Source organism: Oncorhynchus mykiss, chromosome 6 (genome assembly GCF_057628025.1).
Source record: "Oncorhynchus mykiss isolate SJ-2025 chromosome 6, ASM5762802v1, whole genome shotgun sequence".
In the NCBI taxonomy this organism is placed as follows: Eukaryota; Metazoa; Chordata; class Actinopteri; order Salmoniformes; family Salmonidae; genus Oncorhynchus; species Oncorhynchus mykiss.
Window position 1 is genome coordinate 29,278,117 of NC_143027.1, and position 25,226 is coordinate 29,303,342.

Genomic DNA, 25,226 nt, shown 5'->3' on the forward strand with positions numbered 1-25,226 from the left:
TAAGCACCAGCTGTCAGAGCAGCTCACAGATTACTGCACATAGCCCATCTATAATTTAGCCCAAACAACTACCTCTTCCCCTACTGTATTTATTTAGCTCCTTTGCACCCCATTATCTATATTTCTACTTTGCACATTCTTCCACTGCAAATCTACCATTCCAGTGTTTCACTTTCTATATTGTATTTACTTCGCCACCATGGGCTTTTTTTGCCTTTACCTCCCTCATTTGCTCACATTGTATATAGACGTATTTTTCTACTGTATTATTGACTGTATGTTTGTTTTACTCCATGTGTAACTGTGTTGTATGTGTTGAACTGCTTTGCTTTATTCTTGGCCAGGTCGCAATTGTAAAATGAAAACTTGTTCTCAACTTGCCTACCTGGTTAAAAAAAGGTAAAATAAAATACAGCTATATCAAGGAGGAGAGATCAACAACTGACTAATTAACGGACTGTTAAAGATTAGTTGGCCTAACATAACTTTCTGTGAAGGACTGTATTAGCGGAACAGCTCTGTCATGTCTATTTCCATCCATGCAGTGACGCACACTGAAATACCGCAACAACGCACGTTTCCTTGCTAGTCAATGTGCTCGCGCCTACTACGGTTGCGGAGATCAAAGCACGCGAGGCCAAGCAAGTGTTCTCGCTTAGTTGACTAAGTGTTATATATAATTACCTTCGTCGAAATGACGGCGTAGCCAACTACGAGATAGTGGATATATGCTTGACAAACATACATTTTTGGAAAATGCAGTTGGTTCTCCATTTGTACCCTAACCTTTTTCTTCACATCAGCAGTATCTACTCTGACCTCAAAATGCATGCATGGTACTCAAAATGCGTGCAGGACTGCATAAGTCATACCGGGCCCTCTAAAGCCCCTCTAGCCCATGTGTCTGAGAGTTGGCCCTGCACTAATGCTGCCCTCTGGGCAGAGGGGAAAGGGGGCTACCATGAGAGAGGCCAGGGTCTCCTAGGCTAGGTCTACCCTCCACAGCCCCTCTGCCCTGGCCCCAGGCTGCAGCACCAAAGCCCAGCCCTGTGCCCTCCACCATGCACCCTGTCTCGGCTGGGCTGAGCTGGGTAGGTTGTCAGGTGAGAACTTGTTGATGCTTCCAGCAAATGGCTATGCTGACATTATAGATGGCAGAAGGGCGCAGGCTGGTGCCAGAGTGTGTAGAAGACTGTGTACGTGTGTCTGATGGTGTGCATAACTGCTCCCCCAGACACAGGGCCAGGCTGAGGAGAGACTGCTCCCCCAGACACAGGGCCAGGCTGAGGAGAGACTCCTCCCCCAGACACAGGGCCAGGCTGAGGAGAGACTCCTCCCCCAGACACAGGGCCAGGCTGAGGAGAGACTCCTCCCCCAGACACAGGGCCAGGCTGAGGAGAGACTCCTCCCCCAGACACAGGGCCAGGCTGAGGAGAGACTCCTCCCCCAGACACAGGGCCAGGCTGAGGGGAGACTGCTCCCCCAGACACAGGGCCAGGCTGAGGGGAGACTTCTCCCCCAGACACAGGGCCAGGCTGAGGAGAGACTGCTCCGCCAGACACAGGTCCAGGCTGAGGAGAGACTGCTCCCCCAGACACAGGGCCAGGCTGAGGAGAGACTGCTCCGCCAGACACAGGTCCAGGCTGAGGAGAGACTGCTCCCCCAGACACAGGTCCAGGCTGAGGAGAGACTGCTCCCCCAGACACAGGTCCAGGCTGAGGAGAGACTGCTCCCCCAGACACAGGTCCAGGCTGAGGAGAAACTGCTCCCCCAGACACAGGGCCAGGCTGAGGAGAGACTCCTTCCCCAGACACAGGGCCAGGCTGAGGAGAGACTCCTCCCCCAGACACAGGGCCAGGCTGAGGAGAGACTGCTCCCCCAGACACAGGGCCAGGCTGAGGAGAGACTGCTCCCCCAGACACAGGGCCAGGCTGAGGAGAGACTGCTCCCCCAGACACAGGGCCAGGCTGAGGAGAGACTGCTCCCCCAGACACAGGGCCAGGCTGAGGAGAGACTGCTCCCCCAGACACAGGGCCAGGCTGAGGGGAGACTGCTCCCCCAGACACAGGGCCAGGCTGAGGAGAGACTGCTCCGCCAGACACAGGTCCAGGCTGAGGAGAGACTCCTCCCCCAGACACAGGTCCAGGCTGAGGAGAGACTCCTCCCCCAGACACAGGGCCAGGCTGAGGAGAGACTGCTCCCCCAGACACAGGGCCAGGCTGAGGAGAGACTGCTCCCCCAGACACAGGGCCAGGCTGAGGGGAGACTGCTCCCCCAGACACAGGGCCAGGCTGAGGAGAGACTGCTCCGCCAGACACAGGTCCAGGCTGAGGAGAGACTCCTCCCCCAGACACAGGTCCAGGCTGAGGAGAGACTCCTCCCCCAGACACAGGTCCAGGCTGAGGAGAAACTCCTCCCCCAGACACAGGTCCAGGCTGAGGAGAAACTGCTCTCCCAGACACAGGTCCAGGCTGAGGAGAAACTGCTCTCCCAGACACAGGTCCAGGCTGAGGAGAGACTGCTCCCCCAGACACAGGTCCAGGCTGAGGAGAGACTGCTCCCCCAGACACAGGTCCAGGCTGAGGAGAGACTGCTTCCCCAGACACAGGGCCAGGCTGAGGAGAGACTCCTCCCCCAGACACAGGGCCAGGCTGAGGAGAGACTCCTCCCCCAGACACAGGGCCAGGCTGAGGAGAGACTCCTCCCCCAGACACAGGGCCAGGCTGAGGAGAGACTGCTCCCCCAGACACAGGGCCATCTTCCTCACGTCTTGTGACACACTGTGTATCACAATGCTGAGACCCCAGCTGCACTAATACACCAAAACACAGGCACTAAACCCATTCACAATCACAGTCAAACATACAGTTCGAACTAACTCACTAGTGCAGCAGGAGAGTAGACCCACACACTCTAGCAGCATAACACACTGTTGTTCATTAAGGCTGTATCTCAAATCAGTGCTTGAGTTGGGCCGGAGCGCCATACCGGCACCTCCAACTTTCTGTGAACTGCGTCCTCTACAAAACAAAGTGGCCCATCACCGGCTCGGATTTGCACACAGTGTCAAAAAAAGGTTGATGAAAGCAGAATGAAGGCAGGATCTGCATTGAAAAGCAATGGAGAGTGGGCATTCATATCTGTAAATCCAGCGTATACGTGCCAGTAGACAATTCGTGAGGGAATGCGCCGATTGAGAATGTGCCAGCCTGAATGTGCAGAATACACTGTTCCAAAACATAACTAGCCTCACTACAAGCCATCTTGCTAGTAATTATAAGTATTATGTCGTTCGACAGGCACTGTTGAGAAAGACCTACGACACCATTATTGGAAAGCTGGTATTCCCCTCTTATTAAACAGTAGGCTAGCCATGTAACTCCGGCAACATTAAAAATATTCTAAGAAGTCGAATTGACAAATAACTTCCATGCTGTGCATAGATCTCCCCTGAAAGCATAATATTTTAGCCTTAAGGTTATAGATAAACATGTTTTTCGCTACCATGGTTTGAAGTAGCTTACAGTATCAATTTCATCCCTGATTAATTTAATGAGGGAATAATTCTATTTAAACAAAAGTATTTTAGTTGTGTTGCAATATGTTATTTTAAGGGTGGCCAACCATCCTCCAGGAGAGCTACTGGGTGTGCAGGCTTTTGTTCAAGCCCTGCTCTAACACACCACATTGTAGCCGTAAAAATCAGCTGCTCACACAGAACCTTGATAAGCAGACACGGGTGTGTTTCAAGGCTTGATCAAAAGCCTGCACAACCAGTAGCTCTCCAAATGGAGGGTTGACCGTGTGTTTTATACAGAAGCCTAAACGGCGCATTTCTTATACTTTGTGAAGGGTTAAGTGGCATAAGGGCATAACAGCAGGAGATCATAGGCCTACATGGGATCAGAGACCAGCAGCCTTCTAGTGTCAATACCCAGGGATGCAAACTAGGTAACCTATGATTCTTGTAGATCCAATGAGAAAAGTTATATTTGGGGGGGGATATGGATCACTACTGGCTGTAAGCGAATGAGTGATGCGCATTTGGAGCAATACTGACTGTATCATCTAAGGCTCAGGCCTGGGATCAGCCAGTCCTTCACATAACAGGATGCAGCACGTGACTGAAGAGAGAAGCGACAACCAACTTGCTAGTTACAGAATCAGCCCGCGCTCTGAAAAGACAGCGGAGAGTGGACAGACAGTTTGCCAGTTACTGCAGCAGCGCGTCAAATCAAATGTTATTGGTCACACACACATGGTTAGCAGATGTTAATGCGAGTGCAGAAGAATGATTGTGCTTCTAGTTCAGACAGTACAGTAATATCTAACAAGTAATCTAACAATTTCACAACAGCTACCTTATGTACACACAAGTGTAAAGGGATGAATATGTACATATAAATATATGGATGCGTGATGGCCGTGCGGCATAAGCAAGATGCAGTAGATGGTACAGAGTACAGTATATACATATGAGATGTAGGGTATGAAACATTATATAAAGTGGAATTGTTTAAAGTGAATAGAGATACATTCATTACAGCCATTATTATTAATTATTAAAGTGGCTAGAGATTTGAGTCTGCGTGCCCTGAATGACCACTAGAGGTAGGTGAGAAGCCTGGAGACGAAGGTGGTAAGGTGATGAAGCGTACTTCATGAGCTGTAACTGAAAAACAACTGGCATTTGGACATTTTGAGGTGAGGGAGCAAGTGTGGTGGAATAAGAACTTAAGTATCTTACTACAATAGCTGAATTCTCCGTTAGCTAGTCAGAGAAATTTTCAGCAACATTAGCTGATCAAATAATTGAGTTTATGGTGTGAAAATTAGCTGCCTAACAAAGTCAGACAGCTAAATAGCTAACGTTACAACATCAGATGAGGTAGCGTTAGCTCGAGGAACCAATTAGCTATAGTACTAACTGAGAATTCGATCAAGCCTTGCCGTTCCTCAAGCTATAACGTTAGTTACTCACTGGACCCTGGCAATCTGTGTGAAATGTTAACTAGTTAGCTAAATGAACTTACTATCAACTACATGTTTTTCCTCTATGTGGTTCATTCTCAGAATGAGAGAATTAGGTGAAAATGAGGAGTTGCTTGTTAAACAAGTGGATTCAGGGATCAAGTGTAGCTGGAGCTGGGCCTGGCTTAAGCTGGATGCCACTATAGAGGTCAAAAGGAACACCACACAAACACTTTCCCCCTTTCTCACTTGTTCAATAAGGTGGATAGAAAGAGGTATGCCAGGTGTACTCTGACTGAATGAGACAAAGGGTGTTGTGCTCTGCTGGCACATTAATGTAGAACAGATGTACAAAGGCAGATAAAAAAAAATTGCTATGAGTTATGTTCACACAAACCACTTTATTTTACACAGACTGATCATATTCTTTGTTGTTTAAATAGTACACAGTTAAAACATTTCAACAAGGGACCCATCCTAAAAGTCACTAGAAGTTAGCATTTTAAAGCTGATAAAGTCACCTTTTTGGGCCCTTAACAGTTTGCATGTCTTCAATACCACATTCATGCTAACTTTCCATGTAGGCTACATAGACGCCACCAATTATTAGTCATGGAAACCTGGTTAAAAGTCATGCAAAAGTCATAAAATGCCATCTGTCAAAACGTGTATAAACCCTGAAGAGTGAATACTCAGAGGTCTCTCTAGCATAATGTCAGTTGGGAATTCCTGTGAACATAGTCTAATGGACCGACTCCAGCACCTCATTCATCTCAAAATCAACCACTCTTCTCAAATCAACCAATGGTACTAAATTTAATGTGGTACTCCTAACCTTTGAAAGATGGGAGCCCTGCACACACTCTTAACGGTCTCACAGTCCTCTTCTGGTTTCATTATTCATCGTAAAGAGCTCAGAGAGAGAAGTGCAAAGTCAACTAGGGCTGATCAATTGGACCTAAAAATCTTCAAGATATATACTGCATATACTGATTTTAATGTTCTCTAAATAAGCAGTGTTGTAGACTTAAAGGTAAAATACACTATTTCGAACAGTCAGCATTAATCTAATGAATTTATACCTAAATAGAGGCCTTCCACAACCATAAGTTTAACCTGCTTTGTTGTTGTTGTTGCAATAGTCACTGATCTGGCTTTTAAGTCCATGAAAAGGCCCCTTTGTTACACATGTAACTAGAACCATGCATAATGCACATTCACTAATGATGCCCAACTTCTTACAGCAGGCATTAGGCTATAGACAATTAACACTGGTCTCATCAACGATTGCTCAAGCCCACATGCTAGTTCATCTTTAGCTATCTTATTTGCTAGCTAACCAGGTTGAACAGTTGAATTGTTATGAACACACCCTTATGTTTGTCTCTGAACAGCATGCTAGCCTGTACACTTTGTTCAGAATTTATAAAATGTGCTTATTGCACATTTATAAAACACAAACTAGACAGCTAGTATAAACAGTCTTTGGCTAAAATGCTGCTAGCAGTACGTGGTACTCCAAAGCAGCATGCGACAAACTGCACATTTATTTTCCAGAATCAATCTTCATTGATACTCTCGTTTTAGTAGCGTCTGATCTGCGCGCAATTTGAATAGTTGAGACATAAGTGTATCATTAGAAAACTTCTCAGTTACAGTAAAATAATGTCTCTATGACTGATTCTGGTGGACCAAAGCTCAAATGCAAATAGCGAGTTGAAACCGCTTGTCAGAGAGGAAGAGGTGATCTCTCAACTTTGTTGGCGTGAGAGGCAGGGCCTTCCCAGCTTTGGGAAACGGGCGGAGACATGCATCTTGTCATTATACACTGCTCAAAAAATAAAGGGAACACATCCTAGATCTGAATGAATGAAATATTCTTATTAAATACTATTTCTTTATATAGTTGAATGTGCTGACAACAAAATCACACAAAAATTATCAATGGAAATCAAATTTATCAACCCATGGAGGTCTGGATTTGGAGTCACACTCAAAATTAAAGTGGAAAAACACACTACAGGCTGATCCAACTTTGATGTAATGTCCTTAAAACAAGTCAAAATGAGGCTCAGTAGTGTGTGGCCTCCACGTGCCTGTATGACTTCCCTACAACGCCTGGGCATGCTCCTGATGAGGTGGCGGATGGTCTCCTGAGGGATCTCCTCCCAGACCTGGACTAAAGCATCCGCCAACTCCTGGACAGTCTGTGGTGCGAGACATGATGTCCCAGATGTGCTCAATTGGATTCGAGTCTGTGGAACGGGCGGGCCAGTCTATAGCATCAATGCCTTCCAGCCGCATGAGGTCTAGCATTGTCTTGCATTAGGAGGAACCCAGGGCCAACTGCACCAGCATATGGTCTCACAAGGGGTCTGAGGATCTCATCTCGGTGCCTAATGGCAATCAGGCTACCTCTGGCGAGCACATGGAGGGCTGTGCGGCCCCCCAAAGAAATGCCACCCCACACCATGACTGACCCACCGCCAAACCGGACATGCTGGAGGATGTTGCAGGCAGCAGAACGTTCTCCACGGCGTCTCCAGACTCTGTCACGTGCTCAGTGTGAACCTGCTCTCATCTGTGAAGAGCACAGGGCGCCAGTGGCGAATTTGCCAATCTTGGTGTTCTCTGGCAAATGAAAAACGTCCTGCACGGTGTTGGGCTGTAAGCACAACTCCCATCTGTGGACGTCGGGCCCTCATACCACCCTCATGGAGTCTGTTTCTGACCGTTTGAGCAGACATGTACATTTGTGGCCTGCTGGAGGTCATTTTGCAGGGCTCTGGCAGTGCTCCTCCTGCTCCTCCTTGCACAAAGGCAGAGGTAGCAGTCCTGCTGCTGGGTTGTTGCCCTCCTACGGCCTCCTCCATGTCTCCTGATGTACTGGCCGGTCTCCTGGTAGCGCCTCCATGCTCTGGACACTACGCTGACAGACACAGCAAACCTTCTTGCCACAGCTCGCATTGATGTGCCATCCTGGATGAGCTGCACTACCTGAGCCACTTGTGTCTCATGCTACCATTAGAGTGAAAGCACCGCCAGCATTCAAAAGTGACCAAAACATCAGCCAGGAAGCATAGGAACTGAGAAGTGGTCACCACCTGCAGAACCACTCCTTTATTGGGGGTGTCTTGCTAATTGCCTATGATTTCCACCTGTTTTCTATTCCATTTGCACAACAGCATGTGAAATGTATTGTCAATCAGTGTTGCTTCCTAAGTGGACAGTTTGATTTCACAGAAGTGTGATTGACTTGGAGTTACATTGTGTTGTTTAAGTGTTCCCTTTATTTTTTTGAGCAGTGTATAAAGATCTCTGGTGTAAATGGGAAGGTGCACACAACAGCACAGAAGGAGCGAAAGAGACGAGACCAAAAAGACAACGAGAACAAGTGGACATAAAACGCAAAAAAAATACGAAAAAAAAAGAACCTAGATTCTTGCAATACAGGATTTGGAATATCACGCAAAAACAGAAATTAGAATTAATTCGCTATATTGCCCAGCCCTAAAGTCAACTTAAAACAACTGTTGTGAAAAATAAAAATGAAACGCCTTTCAAATTACATACAGCTCAAGGGCCCAGCAATTTTAAATAAATCATGATGCGCCTGCAGCTAAAAGCTGCTTTTCAGGGCTATCGGCCAACAGGAGGGAGCCAAACGAGCAGAATGGAAGAAACACACACTAATTTGGCTGTTTTAATGCTGAAAGCTTCTTCACTATAACAATACACTGTGCTGCTCTAATGAGGTCTGTGAATCGATGTGCCTTACGCTGAGGAAGTGTGTGTGAGAGGGCCAGGCGTATGGAGCGCCATGAGCCTTAATTACACTAACAAACTCATCTGTGGTCCCTTGGCAGGCCAGGCCCTGCAGCCATGCCTGAGGCACAAACCTGATAGGGCCCTCAGACAACTCCTCCAGCAAGGCAAACACGTCCGCCTTGTTAGACACCTACCGCAAGCACACACTGCTCGGGCAAATAACCACATGCACTCGCACAGCACAAAATGCGTGCAAACACAAACTCAGTGAAGTGAGGCAATGCCATGCCAAATAATAGCAATAAATTACCATGAGCATTGGTACTAGGAACCTTATGGATTTGAAAGGAAGATATACTGGGAAATTATACCAATATTAAAGTTATAATTGCAGAGCTTCCAACACCATTCTGATGAGGGGTTTCAGAACCTGCAGAGGAGAAACAATGCACCATAGTTCCACCCGGCAGCTGAGAAGGAATACAACATTCTCAATAACCCTTTAAAAGGAACGTGTCAATTCGTTTTTTTGTCCCATCTGAATAGTCCTAAAATTATATTTATCTTGCATCTAATGGGGTCAGATATTATTATACTAAGTAGGAAGATTGCTGTGCAATGCACAGGTCTCTCCACATGATGGTGCCAAACAGGGTACTACCCAGGGCTTTATTGAGTGTGGGACTGTGGCATGACCGCAGTATCAGAAAGGAGTACTCACAGCAGGGGCCACTTGTTCCCCATCTGCGATGTCAATGGGAACCACCTCCACACTCTTCCATGTGGGCACGTCCAGCTTGTGCACCTGCCAATCAAAGCCAGGCATGAGCATGACAGCAAAGCTTCATCGGGGACACATTCAGTGACCTTTACAGTGAGATTGGTAAATTGTAAATAATCTTAACTAATTTTGAACGGCAGATAAAAAGGTACTCACGTTTTCTACTGTGCCTAGGTCAGGTTTGTGCCATGTCTCAATCTTAATGATGAAGTCGTCTTTCATATACTCATTCTGAAGGAAGGAGATTGACAATCTTTACTGAAACCACAAACCCTCTAAACGAGAGATATTCAACTCTTACCCTATGGGAGGTCAGGAGCCTGCTGGTTTTCTGTTTTACCTGATAATTAATTGCACCCACCTGGTTTCCCAGGTCTAAATCAGTCCCTGATTAGAAGGGAACTATGAAAAAAAGCAGTGGAACTGGCTTTGAGGTTTTTGAGTTTGAGGGCTCTAAACCTAGTAGATTTACATAACTAGTAATGACCACAAGGAGGACCTCCAACCCCTGAATTCAAAAACTACCCGATGAAGCAATATCATGGTAAATTCAAAACATACAATTTCCCCATAAATAAATAAAAACCTCAAACATTTTTGGCTTATTTGCCACATTCTTTAAAATTGTTGACATGTTCGCTTCACGAAAACTAAAGCATGCCACATTCACACAGACAAACAACTATACACACATGCACAAACAATTACCATCCAAACAGACAGTGAGATAATCTAACAGGGTCATTTGAGGCTACTCACCGTTACAACTGGGTCCAGGCGAAGCATAAGAAGACCAAAAAACAAACGTTAGATACAAATCCAAGACTAAAAAAAGTAAGAAATGATCATACAATTCATGTAAATAGTAAGTTGGTTCAAGCAACAATGAGTCAATTTAAAACATTTCTCTCTTAAAAAAAAAATGGCTTGGGTGGTCACAAGGTGCAGGCGGTACAGGTGGGGGGAGAAGAGGTAAGAGTTCAGGCAGAAGAAAAGGGGACTCACTGGTTCGGCAGTAAGGGTAAGCATTCCAGGCCTTTTCATGGAAGACCAGGGAGCCCTCAGGAGCTATCATCTTGACAAACGCTGGGACTTTACTGTGGAAGCGAGGGGATATAGATGGATACACACACACACACACACACTGAATAAAACACACTTCAGTCATACAACGAGATATCTTAATGTCAATGTCTTGAAGGCCGCTATAAAAAAAAAAAAAAAAAGGTACTACAAACCTACTGTAACACAGGAATGACTACACTTCCACCTGCTGGCAAGATAGTGATGGTGCACTAGGAACAGTGTGGGTGTGTGTTACCTCTTCAGATGGTAGATTTTGTGTGTGTACTGTCCTTTCTCGCCCTCCTTCTCATAGGGTTCATTCTTAAGGACCTCGATGCCCTCTCCTCCGCCCGTCTCATTCTTACTGGCCTCTGCTACGGAGTACAACTGCCCCACTTGATACTGAAACACAAAACACACACAGTTAACACAACATTATATAACAACAAATACTTGCTCTCATGAAGGTAATACAAACATGGATAGCAACTAAAAACTCAGGGAATCAACACATTTGTTTTGGACAATCATATGACAGAGGGTGGACCCTGGAATGCATGTTGACTACAAGGAAGGCAGTGTCCATCCAGCATCATCCAGAACCAGGAGGGCAAGCTGCAGAGCGATATGGACAACAATTGTATTATCCTTTAAACTACTCCTACTAGTTTGATAGTTGTAGCCATCAAATTGTCCCAATAACAATCACCCATATTATACCCATATAGCAAACTTGTTTCATTTCAAACTTCACATTTCTCGCAGGCATTATATAAAAATGCCTGCGACAGTCAGACGGTTCTCTGCTATCGCACGTCAAGCAGTACCGGAGCGAAAAGTCTAGGTCCAAGAGGCTCCTAAATAGCTTCCACCCCCAAGCCACAAGACTCCTGAACAGCTAATCAAATGGCTACCCAGAATATTTGCATTTTCCACCCAGCTCTAGCATGCATGGTTATCAAAGTAGAGAGATATGCTACTAGCCACCCCACAATAGACCTACAGAGAGCCACTCTTTACTAATTGGTTCTAATAGGATTAAGGGGCAGTGAAAACAGCTACAGTAGGGGCCTACAGCACTGGAGGGTCCACATGGCTGACTGTGCTACTGTGTGTGTACAAAGAGACTGCAAGTGTCATCTACAGGGACTATAAAAACATGCATGTATCCAATGTATGTTGATGCAACATGAATATTGTACAATCAATAACTTTGTGTTATTGTATGCATTGTCTCTTTACCACAACGAGCAAGTGTAGGCTAAACAGGCTAATTGTCCAGAGAACAGAGCACTGATCAAACGAGTTCTACTGTCCGTGTCATTCATCTGTTCTGGGCCCTGGAGAGGACAAAACTTTGGTTCCTTTCACATCCAAAAGGCAATCTCTTACTTGCACGACCACACAGAACATGAACAAACAGAGCCCCAGGTTAAACGATGCATACAAAATTGTCCCGAATTAGACAAAGGAATTTAAACAAAGCACTCAACTAGTCAATCACTGTTCATAAACATTTGTGCAATTAATGCAACAAATCACTGATGAGAATGCTGCAGGGATGTTTGTGCTGTTCTTGTACTGTGGACACTAAGCCTGGATCAGATCAACTCTCCACTATGCCAAGTCAGACCTATTATTGAACTGAGAAGTACACAGAGGTCTTGGTTTGATTTAGGCCTGTCAGAGCAGGAAGTATTGTCTTTGCTTTGATTATATATATATTTTTCATCTACCTGTATTGTGGTGGACCAGCCCAACCCTGGATCGCACATTTTCATCAGAATCACACATCATCCTATCAAGTGAACCACCCACACACACAGCTGGACCAAGAACCCAGCTCATCATTCCAGGAAGTTTTTGGCTTTACTATAATCTGGGCCTCTGTGCATACACGCACTTCATTGCCATATAAGGACACTGTGTGAGTCAAAGTTTCATAACAGTAACCACACACATACACGAGAGAGAACAGCACAGCCTTGCGTAACTCTCTCTGTAGTGAGGACAATATAGAAGTATGGCAATGGAAAACACAATCCATGGAGTTGTCTCATGATGGTGCCCATGGTGTGCATGTGTTATTCCTTGGGTCTGCTAAACACATCCAGACAACTGTTACCAAAGCAGACTGAGATATGGACCGCAGAGTGAAGGAAAAGCAGCGAACAAGTGCTCAGCATATATGGGAACTCCTTCAAGGCTGTTGGAAAAGCATTCCACGTGATGCTGGTTGAGAGAATTCCAAGAGTGTGCAAAGCTGCCATCAAGTCAAAGGGTGGCTATTTGAAGAATCTCAAATATAAAAATAGTGATTTGTTTAACACTTTTTTGGTTACTACATGATTACATGTGTTATTTCATAGTTGATAACCATTTTCTACATTGTAGAATAACTAAAAAAATAAAATAAAAACCGTTGAATGAGGTGGTGTTCTAAAACTTTTGACCGGTAGTGTATGTACATACGGTCACTGTTGGGACGATTTCATCAGTGCACTTATTGATAAAGCCAGTGGCTGATGTGGTGTACTCCTCAATGCTTTGTATGCGTCTGTGTGTGTGGAGTAAAGGTGGTCTAGAGTTTTTTTCCCCCCTCTGATTGCACATTTAACATGCTGGTAGAAATTAGGTAAAACGGATTTAAGTTTCCTGCATTAAAGTCCACGGCCACTAGGAGCACCACCTCTGGATAAGCATTTTCTTGTTTGCTTATAGCCGTATACAGCTCGTCGAGTGCCGTCTTAGTGCCAGCATCGGTTTGTGGTGGTAAATAGACCACCACAAAGCGCTACAGCTTATAATGAGATCGTCAGGCGAGCAAAACCTTGAGACTTCCTTAATTAGATTTCGTGCACCAGTTGTTATTTACAAAGAGACAGAGCCGTCCCTTGTCTTAACGGAAGCAGCTGTTCCATCTTGCCGATAGACCGAAAACCCTACCAGCTGTACAGTGGCTTGTGAAAGTATTCACCCCCTCATTTTTCCTATTTTGTTGCCTTACAACCTGGAATTAAAATGGATTTCTTGGGGGTTTGTATTAGAGGTTGACATATTATGATTTTTCAACGGCGATACCGATTGGAGGATCAAAAAAAGCAGATTCATAAAAATCTGCATGTATGTATGCATGCATGTATAAATGACAATTACAACAATACTGAATGAACACTTATTTTAACTTAATATAATACATCAATAAAATCAATTTAGTCTCAAATAAATAATGAAAGATGTTCAATTTGGTTTCAATAAATCAAAAACACAGTGATGGAGAAGAAAGTAAAAGTGCAATATGTGCCATGTAAAAAAAAAAAAAAAGCTAACGTTTAAGTTCCTTGCTCAGTTCCTTTTAAAACATGAGTCTTCAATATTCCCAGTTAAGAAGTTTTAGGTTGTAGTTATAGGACTCTCTCTCTATATACCATTTGTATTTCATATACCTTTGACTATTGGATGTTCCTATAGGCACTTTAGTATTGCCAGCCTAATCTCGGGAGTTGATAGGCTTGAAGTCATAAACAGAGCTGTGCATACCAGCATTGCTAAGAGCAGCTGTTTGAATGAATGCTTACGAGCCTGCTGCTTCCTACCACTACTCAGACTGCTCTATCAAATCATATACACACAGAAATACGAGCCTTAGGTCGTACTGCAATAGCATCGAATAGTCCCCACGATATGCAACTGTTCAGGGAAGTCAGGAACCAATACACGCAGTCAGTCAGGAAAGCAAAGGCCAGCTTTTTCAAGCAGAAATGTGCATCCTGTAGCACAAACTCCAAAAAGTTCTGGGACACTGTAAAGTCCATGGAGAACAAGAGCACCTCCTCCCAGCTGCCCACTGCACTAAGGCTAGGTAACACGGTCACCACCGATACATCCATGATAATCGAAAACTTCAACAAGCATTTCTCAACGGCTGGCCATGCTTTCCTCCTGGCTACTCCAACCTCGCCAACAGATCCCCCAAGGACTGGAAAGCTGCCGCGGTCCACCCCCCTCTTCAAACGGGGAGACAACCTGGACCCAAACTGTTACAGACCTATATCCATCCTGCCCTGCCTATCTAAGGACTTCAAAAGCCAAGTCAACAAACAGATCACTGACCATCTCGAATCCCATCGTACCTTCTCCGCTGTGCAATCTGGTTTCCGAGCCGGTCACGGGTGCACCTCAGCCACGCTAAAGGTACTAAACGATATCATAACCGCCATTGATAAAAGACAGTAATGTGCAGCCGTCTTCATCGACCTGGCCAAGGCTTTCGACTCTGTCAATCACCATATTCTTATCGGCAGACTCGGTAGCCTCGGTTTTTCTAATGACTGCCTTGCCTGGTTCTCCAACTACTTTGCAGACAGAGTTCAATGTGTCAAATCGGAGGGCATGTTGTCCGGTCCTCTGGCAGTCTCTATGGGGTGCTACAGGGTTCAATTCTAGGGCCGACTCTTTTCTCTGTATATATCAATGATGTTGGTCTTGTTGCAGGCAATTCCCTGATCCACCTCTACGCAGACAACACCATTCTGTATACTTCTGGCCCTTCCTTGGACACTGCTATCTAACCTCCAAACGAGCTTCAATGCAATACAACACTCCTTCCGTGGCCTCCAACTGCTCTTAAACACTAGTAAAACCAAATGCATGCTTTTCAACCGTCTGCTGCCTGCACCCGCACGCCCGACTAGCATCACCACCCTGGATGGTTTCGACCTAGAATATGTGGACATCTAAGTACCTAGGTGTCTGGCTAGAATGTAAACTCTCCTTCCAGACCCATATCAAACATCTCCAATCCAAAATCAAATCTAGAATCGGCTTTCTATTTCGCAACAAAGCCTCCTTCACTCACACCGCCAAACTTAACCTAGTAAAACTGACTCTCCTACCGATCCTCGACTTCTGCGATGTCATCTACAAAATGGCTTCCAATACTCTACTCAGCAAACTGGATGCAGTTTATCACAGTGCCACCCGCTTTGTTACTAAAGCACCTTATACCACCCACCACTGCGACCTGTATGCTCTAGTCAGCTGGCCCTCGCTAGATATTCGTCGCAAGACCCACTGGCTCCAGGTCATCTACAAGTCCATGCTAGGTAAAGCTCCGCCTTATCTCAGTTCACTGGTCACGATGGCAACACCCACCCGTAGCACGCGCTCCAGCAGGTGTATCACACTGATCATCCCTAAAGCCAACACCTCATTTGGCCGCCTTTCCTTCCAGTTCTCTGCTGCCTGTGACTGGAACGAATTGCAAAAATCGTTGAAGTTGGAGACTTCTCTCCCTCACCAACTTTAAGCATCTGCTATCTGAGCAGCTAACCGATCGCTGCAGCTGTACATAGTCCATTGGTAAATAGCCCACCCAATTTACCTCCCTCATGCCCATACTGTTTTAATTTATTTACTTTTCTGCTCTTTTGCACACCAGTATCTCTACCTGCACATGACCATCTGATCATTTATCACTCGTGTTAATCTGCTAAATTGCAATTATTTGCCTACCTCCTCATGCCTTTTGCACACAATGTATATACTCTTTTTTTATACTGTGTTATTGACTTGTTTATTGTTTACTCCATGTGTAACTCTATGTTGCTGTCTGTTCACACTGCTATGCTTTATCTTGGCCAGGTCGCAGTTGTAAATGAGAACATGTTCTCAACTAGCCTACCTGGTTAAATAAAAGGTGAAATAAAAAAAAATAATAATAAGGTCAAATCCAGTAACTATCATTTCAAAAACAAAACGTTTATTCTTTCAGTGAAATACAGAACCATTTCATATTTTATCGAATGGGTGGCAACCCTAAGTCTAAATATTGCTGTTACATTGCACAACCTTCAATGTTGTGTCATAATTATGTCATATTCTGGCAAATTAGTTGGCAATGAGCCAGGCGGCCCAAACTTCTGCATATACCCTGACTCTGCTTGTAATGAACGCAAGAGAAGTGACACAATTTCACAAGTTAAAATAAATTCATGGCAATATTAACTACATATGCAGGTTTAAAAAATATATATTTGTGTACTGATTTTAAGAAAGGAATTGATGTTTATGGTTACGTACATTATTGCAACAATTGTGCTTTTTTTTCGCGAATGCGCTTTCGTTAAATCAACTTGAAGTAGTCTGTGATTCGATGATAATAATAATAATAATAATAATGTTCATTTATTATTATTATTATACGCAACGCAGGACTAGCTAGTTAACCTAGTAGTATCAACCATGCGTAGTTAACTAGTGATTATGTGAAGATTGTTTTTTACAAGATAAGTTTAATGCTAGCTAGCTGCACTCGCGTAACAGGTGGTCAGCCTGCCACGCAGTCTCCTCAAGGATTGCAATGTAATCGGCGTCCAAGAAGTCAGATTGTTATGAAAACTTAAAATTCGCCCTAATTAAAGAAATTAGGTCAACCTCTAATTTGTATTTTATTTACACAACATGCCTACCACTTTCAAGATGCAAAATATTTTATTGTGTACAAGAAATAAGACACAAAAAATAGAACAGTTATGCACGCTCAAGTTGTCAATGCAATTACGGCTGCAAGTCTCTTGGGGTACGTCTCTATAACCTTGGCACATCTAGCCACTAGGATTTTTGCAAACAGGTTTCCCTCCCTCAATTTCCCTGTATTTGGCGGAATCCATCATTCCTTAAATTCTGACCAGTTTCCCAGTCCCTGCTGAAAAACATCCCCACAGCATGATGCTGCCACCACCATGGTGTTCTCGGGGTGATGAGAGGTGTTGGGTTTGCACCAGACATAGCATTTTCCTTGATGGCCAAAAAGCTCAATGTTAGTCTCATCTGACAAGAGCACCATCTTCCATGTGTTTGGGAACATGCCTTTTGGCAAACACCAAACGTGTTTGCTTATTCCTTTCTTTAAGCAATGGCTTTTTTCTGGCCACACTTCAGTAAAGCTCAGCTCTGTGGAGTGTACAGCTTAAAGTGGTCCTATGGACAGACACTTCAATCTCCACTGTGGAGCTTTGCAGCTCCTTTATCTTTGGTCTCTTTGTTGCCTCTCTGATTAATGCCCTCCTTGCCTGGTCTGTGAGTTTTCGTGGTCGGCCCTCTTGGCAGGTTTGTTGTCGTGCCATATTCTTTCAATTTTTTAATAATGATTTAAATGGTGCTCCGTGGGATGTTCAAAGTTTGATATTTTTTTTATAACCCAACCCTGATCTGTACCTCTCCACAACTCTGTCCCTGACCTGTTTGGAGAGCTCCTTGGTCTTCATGGTGCCGCTTGCTTAGTGGTGTTGCAGACTCTGGGGTCTTTCAAAACAGGTGTAAATACACAGACACACACACACTTAAATAAAGTCCACCTGTGTGTAATGTAATTATGTGACTTCTGAAGGTAATTGTTTGCACCAGATCATCATAGTTAAGGGGATGAATTTATATACAGGCACCACTTTTCAGTTTTAATTATTACTATTATTTTTTAAACAAGTTATTTTCATTTCACCAATTTGGACTATTTTGTGTATGTCCATTACATTAAATCCAAATAAAAATGACGCCAAGGGGGATGAATACTTTCACAAGGCACTGTATGTTATCCATGTCACCGTTCAGCCACGACTTGGTGAAACGTAAGATATTACAGTTCATGTCGGATGGTAGGATAGTCGTGATCGGAGCTCATCCATTTTATTATCCAATGATTGCACGTTGGCTAATAGGACTGATGGTAGAGGGGGATTACTCAGTCGCCGTTGGATCCTTACAAGGCACCCCAACCCTACATCCCCGATATCTCAGTCTCTTCTTCATGCGAATAACAGAGATTTGGGCCTTGTCGGATGTCTGAAGTAAATCCTCCACATCCGACTAATAAAAAATAAAAAAATCTAAGCAAGTAATCGCTGTCCTGATATCCAGAAGCGCTTTTCAGTCATAAGAGACAGTGGCAGAAACATTATGTACAAAGTAAGTTACAAATAATGCGAAACACACAATAGCACAATTGATTAGGAGCCGGTAAAACAGCAGCCATCTCTTCCGGCACCATAACTCCCATCCTCCTGATTCAAGCAAAAACTCAAAACAGGTGACACGCTTAATACAGAAGTGGTTTGATGAAGCGGATGCTAAGCTACAAGACTGCTTCTCTAGCGCAGACTGGAATATATTCCGCGATTCAGCCAATGGCATTGAGGAGTATACCACATCAGTCACTGGCTTCATTAATAAGTGCATTGACGACAACGTCTCCACAATGACGTATGTACATATTCCAACCAGAAGCCATGGATTACAGGCAACATCCGCACTGAGGTAAAAGGCTAGAGCTCCCGCTTTCAAGGAGTAGGACACTAATATAGATAATAAATTCCTCTACGCACTCTGACGAATCATCAAACAAGTAAAGTGTTAACATAAAACTTCAATAATATTCCAACCAGAGAATTCCGTTGTCTTCAGAAAAGCAAAGGAGCGCGAGCTACCTCTCATATGAAATGTGCATGACCAGCGCGTGACTGCTGGCAGACTGACTCATTCCACTCTCATTGACATCCAGTGGAGGCCTGAGGGAGTGCAACATAACCAATATCCCACTGTGTATTCAATAGGGGCTGGGTTGGAAAAAAAAAAAAAAAAAAAAAAAATCGACCAACCTCAGATTTCCCACTTCCTGTTTGGATTTCTTCTCAGGTTTTTACCTGCCATGTGAGTTCTGTTATACTCGCAGACATCATTCAAACAGTTTTAGAAACTTCAGAGTGTCTTCTATCCAATACTAATAATACTATGCATATATTAGCAACTGGGACTGAGGAGCAAGCAGTTTACTCTGGGCACCTTTTCATCCAAGCTACTCAATACTGCCCCCACAGCCATAAGTTAATATAGGACTAAGATCAAATCCAATTACACCGGCTCTGACACTCGTCGGATGTGGGAGGGCTTGCAAACCATCACGGATTACAAAGGGAAACCTAGCTGCAAGCCTAACAGACTAGCTAAATGTCTTCTATGCTTGCTTCGAGGCAAGCAACACTGAACCATGCATGAAAGCACCAGCTGTTCCGGACGACTGTGTGATCACACTCTCCGTAGCAGATGTGAATGTTAACTCGTAAAAAAAAAAAAAAGGTCTTACTCATGAGGCCACAGGGCCAGATTACCAGGACACGTACAGGACGCATACACGGAGCATGCGCTGACCAGCAGGCAAGTGTCTTCTCTGACATGTTCAGCCTCGCCCTGATCCAGTCTGTAATGTTTCAAGCAGACCACCATAGTCCCTGTGCCCAAGAACGCCAAGGTAACCTGCCTAAATTACTTCCGCCCCGTAGCACTCACATTTGTAGCCATGAAATGCTTTAAAGCTGGGCAGGGCTCACACCATGTCTGGGACCAAAAGGCTCCTTAACAGCTTCTACCGCCAATCCATATGACTGCTGAACAGTTCATCAAATGACTCCCTAAACTATTTGCACTGATCCCATTATTATATATATATATATATTTTTTTGCACTGACTCTATTGCACAGGCTAAATGTACACTCACTGGACTCGAACCACACAAACGCTGCTACTGCTCTATTTATCTATGCATAGTCACTTTATTCCCACGAACAGTTGAAAACGGAAGTTTACATACACCTTGGCCAAATACAGTTAGTTTCACAATTCCTGACATTTAATCCTAGTAAACAATTTCCTGTCTTAGGTCAGTTAGGATTACCACTTTATTTTAAGAAGGTGAAATGTCAGAATAATAGTAGAGATATTGATTTATTTCAGCTTTAATTTCTTTCATCACATTCCCAGTGGGTCAAAAGTTTACATACACTCAATTAGCATTTGGTAGCATTGCCTTTAAATTGTTTAACTTGGGTCAAACGCTTCAGGTAGCCTTCCACAAGCTTCCTACAGAAGGTTGGGTGGATTTTGGCACATTCCTCCTGACAGAGCTGGTGTAACTGAGTCAGGTTTGTAGGCCTCCTTGCTCACACACGCTTTTTCAGTTCTGCCCACATATTTTCTATTGGATTGAGGTCTGGGCTTTGTGATTGCCACTCCAATACCCTGACTTTGTTGTCCTTAAGCCATTTTGCCACAACTTTGGAAGTATGCTTCAGGTCATTGTCCATTTGGAAGACTCATTTACGACCAAGCTTTAATTTGTCACAAATCCAAGATGGCATAGCAGTCAAACGTCTTTGTCCCGTTGTGTCCCTTGTATAGATCTTTTTCTTCGCATATCTTTTAAAAATATTTTCCTAAACCTCAACTTCTAAATACTCTCCTGCAACCAGCCTCACCCAATGTGGCGTGGATCTGGTTTCTATTTACTTTGGATCTGGAATCCCCCAACTGAAGCTAGACAGCGAACTACCTACCAGCTATCAGTCAGCAAACCACTGCTAGCAGTCACCAGCTAACCTTTAGCTCGGAAAGCTCTCGCCAGTTCGTACAACGTAACTCAAATCAGAGCATATTGGACCTATATTTCTCTCTCTCCATATCCACGGATTCCTACCGCAAACTCTGAACGTTTTCATCTGGATCTTCGCAATTAGCTAACCGCAATCCCGGGTAACTACTCCTGGCTTGCGTTTCCATCCCAGAGCAAGCACCAATTAGCCTGAAGCTAGCCTGGCTAGGGCTCCTGGACTACCGCCGAAGCCCACTAGCCCCGGTCCGCAAACCGCTCGCCCCGGTCCGCAAACCCCTAGCCCCGGTCCGCAAGCCCCGGTCCGCAAGCCCCTGTCCGCTCGCCCCGGTCCGCAAGCCCGCTCGCCCCGGTCCGCAAGCCCGCTCGCCCCGGTCCGCAAGCCCGCTCGCCCCGGTCCGCAAGCCCGCTCGCCCCGGTCCGCAAGCCCGCTCGCCCCGGTCCGCAAGCCCCTAGCCCCGGTCCGCAAACCCCGGTCCGCAAGCCCCTGTCCGCTAGCCCCGGTCCGCAAGCCCGCTTGCCCCGGTCCGCAAGCCCGCTTGCCCCGGTCCGCAAGGCTGCTTGCCCGCTTTTTTATAATCAATCCTCAATGTGTTTTTCAAATATCGGGGGCCTTATCTCAGCTCACTGATCACCATAGCAGCACCCACTCGTAGCACTCGCTCCAGCAGGTATATCTCACTGGTCACCCCCAAAGCCAATTCCTCATTTGGTCGCCTTTCCATCCAGTTCTCTGCTGCCAACGACTGGAACGAACTGCAAAAATCACTAAAGCTGGAGACTCATATCTTCCTCACTAGCATTAAGCACCAGCTGTCAGAGTAGCTCATAGATCACATAGCCCATCTGTAAACAGCCCATCTATCTACCTCATCCCCTTACTGTATTTATTTATTTTGCTCCTTTGCACCCCAGTATCTCTACTTGCACATTCATCGTCTGCACATCTACCACTCCAGTGTTTAATTGCTATTTTGTAATTACGTCACCACCATGGCCTATTTACTGCCTCATCTCCCATATCTTACCTCATTTGCACTCACTGTATATAGACTTGTTTTCTACTGTATGTCTTGTTTATTCCATGTGTAACTCTGTGTTGTTGTATGTGTCGAATTGCTATGCTTTATCTGGGCCAGGTCGCAGTTGCAAATGAGAACTTGTTCTCAACTAGCCTACCTGGTTAAATAAAGGTGAAATTAAAAAATAAAAATAAAACCTGACTGATGTCTTGAGATGCTGCTTCAATATATCCACATAATTTTCTTTCCTCATGATGCCATCTATTTTGTGAAGTGCACCAGTCCCTGCTGCAGAAAAGCACCCCCACAACATGATGCTGCCACCCCGTGCTTCACGGTTGGGATGGTGTTCTTCGGCTTGCAAGCCTCCCAGAGGACATTTCTCCAAAAAGTACAATATTTGTCCCCAGGTGCAGTTGCAAACCGTAGTCTGGCTTTTTTATGGTGGTTTTGGAGCAGTTTCTTCTTCCTTGCTGAGCGGCCTTTCAGGTGTTGTCGATATAGGACTAGTTACTGTGAATATAGATACTTTTGTACCGGTTTCCTCCAGCATCTTCACAAGGCCCTTTGCTGTTGTTCTGGGATTGATTTTCACTTTTCTCACCAAAGTACGTTCATCTCTAGGAGACAGAACGAGTCTCCTTCCTGAGTGGTATGACAGCTGCATGGTCCCATAGTGTTTATACTTGCATACTATTGTTTGTACAGATGAATGTGGTACGTTCAGGTGTTTGGAAATTGCTCCCAAGGATGAACCAGACTTGTGGAGGTCTGCAATTTTTTTAATGAAGTCTTGGCTGATTTCTTTTGATTTTCCCATGATGTCAAGCAAAGAGGCACTGAGTTTGAAGGTAGGCCTTGATATACATCCACAGATACACCTCCAATTCACTCAAATTATGTCAATCAGAAGCTTCTAAAGCCATGACATTTTCTGGAATTTTCCAAGCCGTTTAAAGGCAGTCAACTTAGTGCATGTAAAATTCTGACCCACTGGAATTGTGATACAGTGAATTATACGTGAAATAATCTGTCTGTAAGCAATTGTTGGAAAAATGACTTGTGTCATGCACAAAGTAGATGTCCTAACCGACTTCCAAAAACGATAGTTTGTTCACAAGAAATTTGTGGAGTGGTTGAAAAACGAGTTTTAATGACTCCAACCTAAGTGTATGTAAACTTCCGACTTACAACTGTACATATTACCTCAACTACTCATTCCCCTGCACATTGACTCGGTACCAACTTTATATAGCTTTGTTATTGTTTTAATATTTAATACTTTATTTAGCACATTTTTAAAACTCTGCATTGTTGGTTAAGGACTCGTAAGTAAGATCTACATCGGTTGTATTCGGTGCATGTGACAAATCAAATTTGATTAAAAAAAAATAAAAGCAAAGAGAGGTCTGAATAGTAGGCTAATTCCATAGAAGGATTAGTATGACAGAATGCTAAATAATAACAGTGAACGTACTCACCTCCTCCACTGTACAGGGTAAGACCACACGGCTGAGAGAGAGAGAGAGAGATGGTTTAATGACTGACACTGGCCATCAATCACATCTAGGCCCAACAAACTGAATAGTTCCAACGGGTTTACAAGGCACATGTGTTCTCTAGCCTAGTGGAATTCAGAATTGTTTGCCGATCTGAGAAACAGATTTGACTAGAGGCATCCTTTCCCCCCCCCCCTCACAAGTCAGAGACATGTTACCCTTGCTTTCCAGACTAAATCAATTTGTTCACAGCCGCTATAATCATTCTCACTTTATGCAAGGCCATTGCCTCATGACTTCCTGACTGCAGAAGCCCCCGTCAGCCTGTTTGATGGTGGCAGCAGGGGGCTCAGCTTCATGAGATTCTCATAGGGCACATGAGCAGTTTCCTCAGTGCACAGGAACAGAAAATGAGTCCAGGTCACACGTGGAGTCACATTATGGAAGAGGTCAGAGAGTGAGAAAGGCTGGGGGATAAGACAATGAATGAGAGCCAAAAGAGAAGAGGCCAAATAGTGACAGCCTGAGGATAGAAAAAGCCTGAACAGTGAAGGAGAGACCAGTGGGGACAGACCAGTGTCACTAAAATGTACAATGTGGGGTCCAACAATAGGAACCAGAGAGACTGCCCAACAACTAGTGGAGCCACTGAGGATGTGGTGTGCTCACACAAAGATGACACCATAGCAGCGGTGCGCCAGCCAATGACCACTAATTCTGTGGGAAACACTTAAGTTACTTGTAAACTGGGAGCATCGAGCTGTGTGCGATCAAGTGCTTTGAAATCATTGAGAACCCTGATAGGCTAATGGCAAGCAAAGCAGTGTCAACCATAAACTAAAAGTATAGTCATCTTGTTCGCAAACAAAGTGTTAAAAAAAAGCATTATAGATTGTTTTTATAATTAATGTTTTGTTGTTGCATTCAACTGCAGAAAATGCTGTTTGAGGCAATTTCATTAGTATGTGACATCAGAGTGCAGCATATGGGAGAACTCAAAGCTCAGCGATGATAAACGAGTTTCCCCACTTACAAGTTGGAGGGGCGTTAAAGTTAATTTTTCCCAGTCGTAAGCTGGTATTTACGCATTTACAAGATGTTATGAACGCAGCATAAAACCACATAGGGGAATAGCATATTGGGAAGGGAATGCAGAAACAGTTCTGTAAGCAACTAACGTATTTCCTCCTCTCTTTTCCACCCACTATAAATAAGTCCCACCCACTTTAAGGGGATGGGTGGTGCATAAATTGGGGAAGTAAGTATATTCCATCCACATGTAGGCCTACTGTAATCAGGAAGCCCTTTCTGTTGATCCATGGTTAATCTTCAACATAAAACCACCAAAGAGTTATGATCATTTACCAAATAGGGCTGTGTTACACACTGTATAATAATACAATTGACTGTAGCCTTGAAAGCAGTACACTAACAATTAAAGCATAGCATAACAACCAGTGGCCCCATTACAACAGAGACCGTTTAACCATAGACCCAGGCAAGGATGCTTTTCAGTAAGGAAAGAGGACTGCTGTAAGTGCCATAATGTCACATCCTTAAACCTGGAAAGCTGACAGATCTTACAAGTTGTGTGTGAGGCTGAGCAACAGGCTAGCCTGAGACTTCCAGCCCCGTGTCACACACTAAGTCATGTTGGGAATGTATTTGGTCTTTGTGTTTC

At 44.5% G+C, this 25,226-nt stretch overlaps 1 protein-coding gene across 2 annotated transcripts in view; it reads right to left on the reverse strand.

Moving 5' to 3' along the window:
• LOC110525679 (phosphatidylinositol transfer protein beta isoform) overlaps nt 1–25,226 on the reverse strand; it is a 42,975-nt gene that overhangs the window by 14,367 nt on the left and 3,382 nt on the right. The window contains exons 2-7 of one of the 2 annotated variants that reach the window (XM_021606022.3): nt 23,528–23,558; nt 10,842–10,987; nt 10,526–10,617; nt 10,280–10,287; nt 9,677–9,751; nt 9,461–9,544 (exon numbers count right to left, since the gene is read on the reverse strand). In XM_021606022.3, coding sequence (XP_021461697.1) covers nt 9,461–9,544; nt 9,677–9,751; nt 10,280–10,287; nt 10,526–10,617; nt 10,842–10,987; nt 23,528–23,558 — 436 coding nt within the window. Of the gene's footprint in view, nt 1–9,460; nt 9,545–9,676; nt 10,618–10,841; nt 10,988–23,527; nt 23,559–25,226 lie in introns of those variants that run through there. The other variant, XM_090237494.1, reaches the window with a different exon arrangement.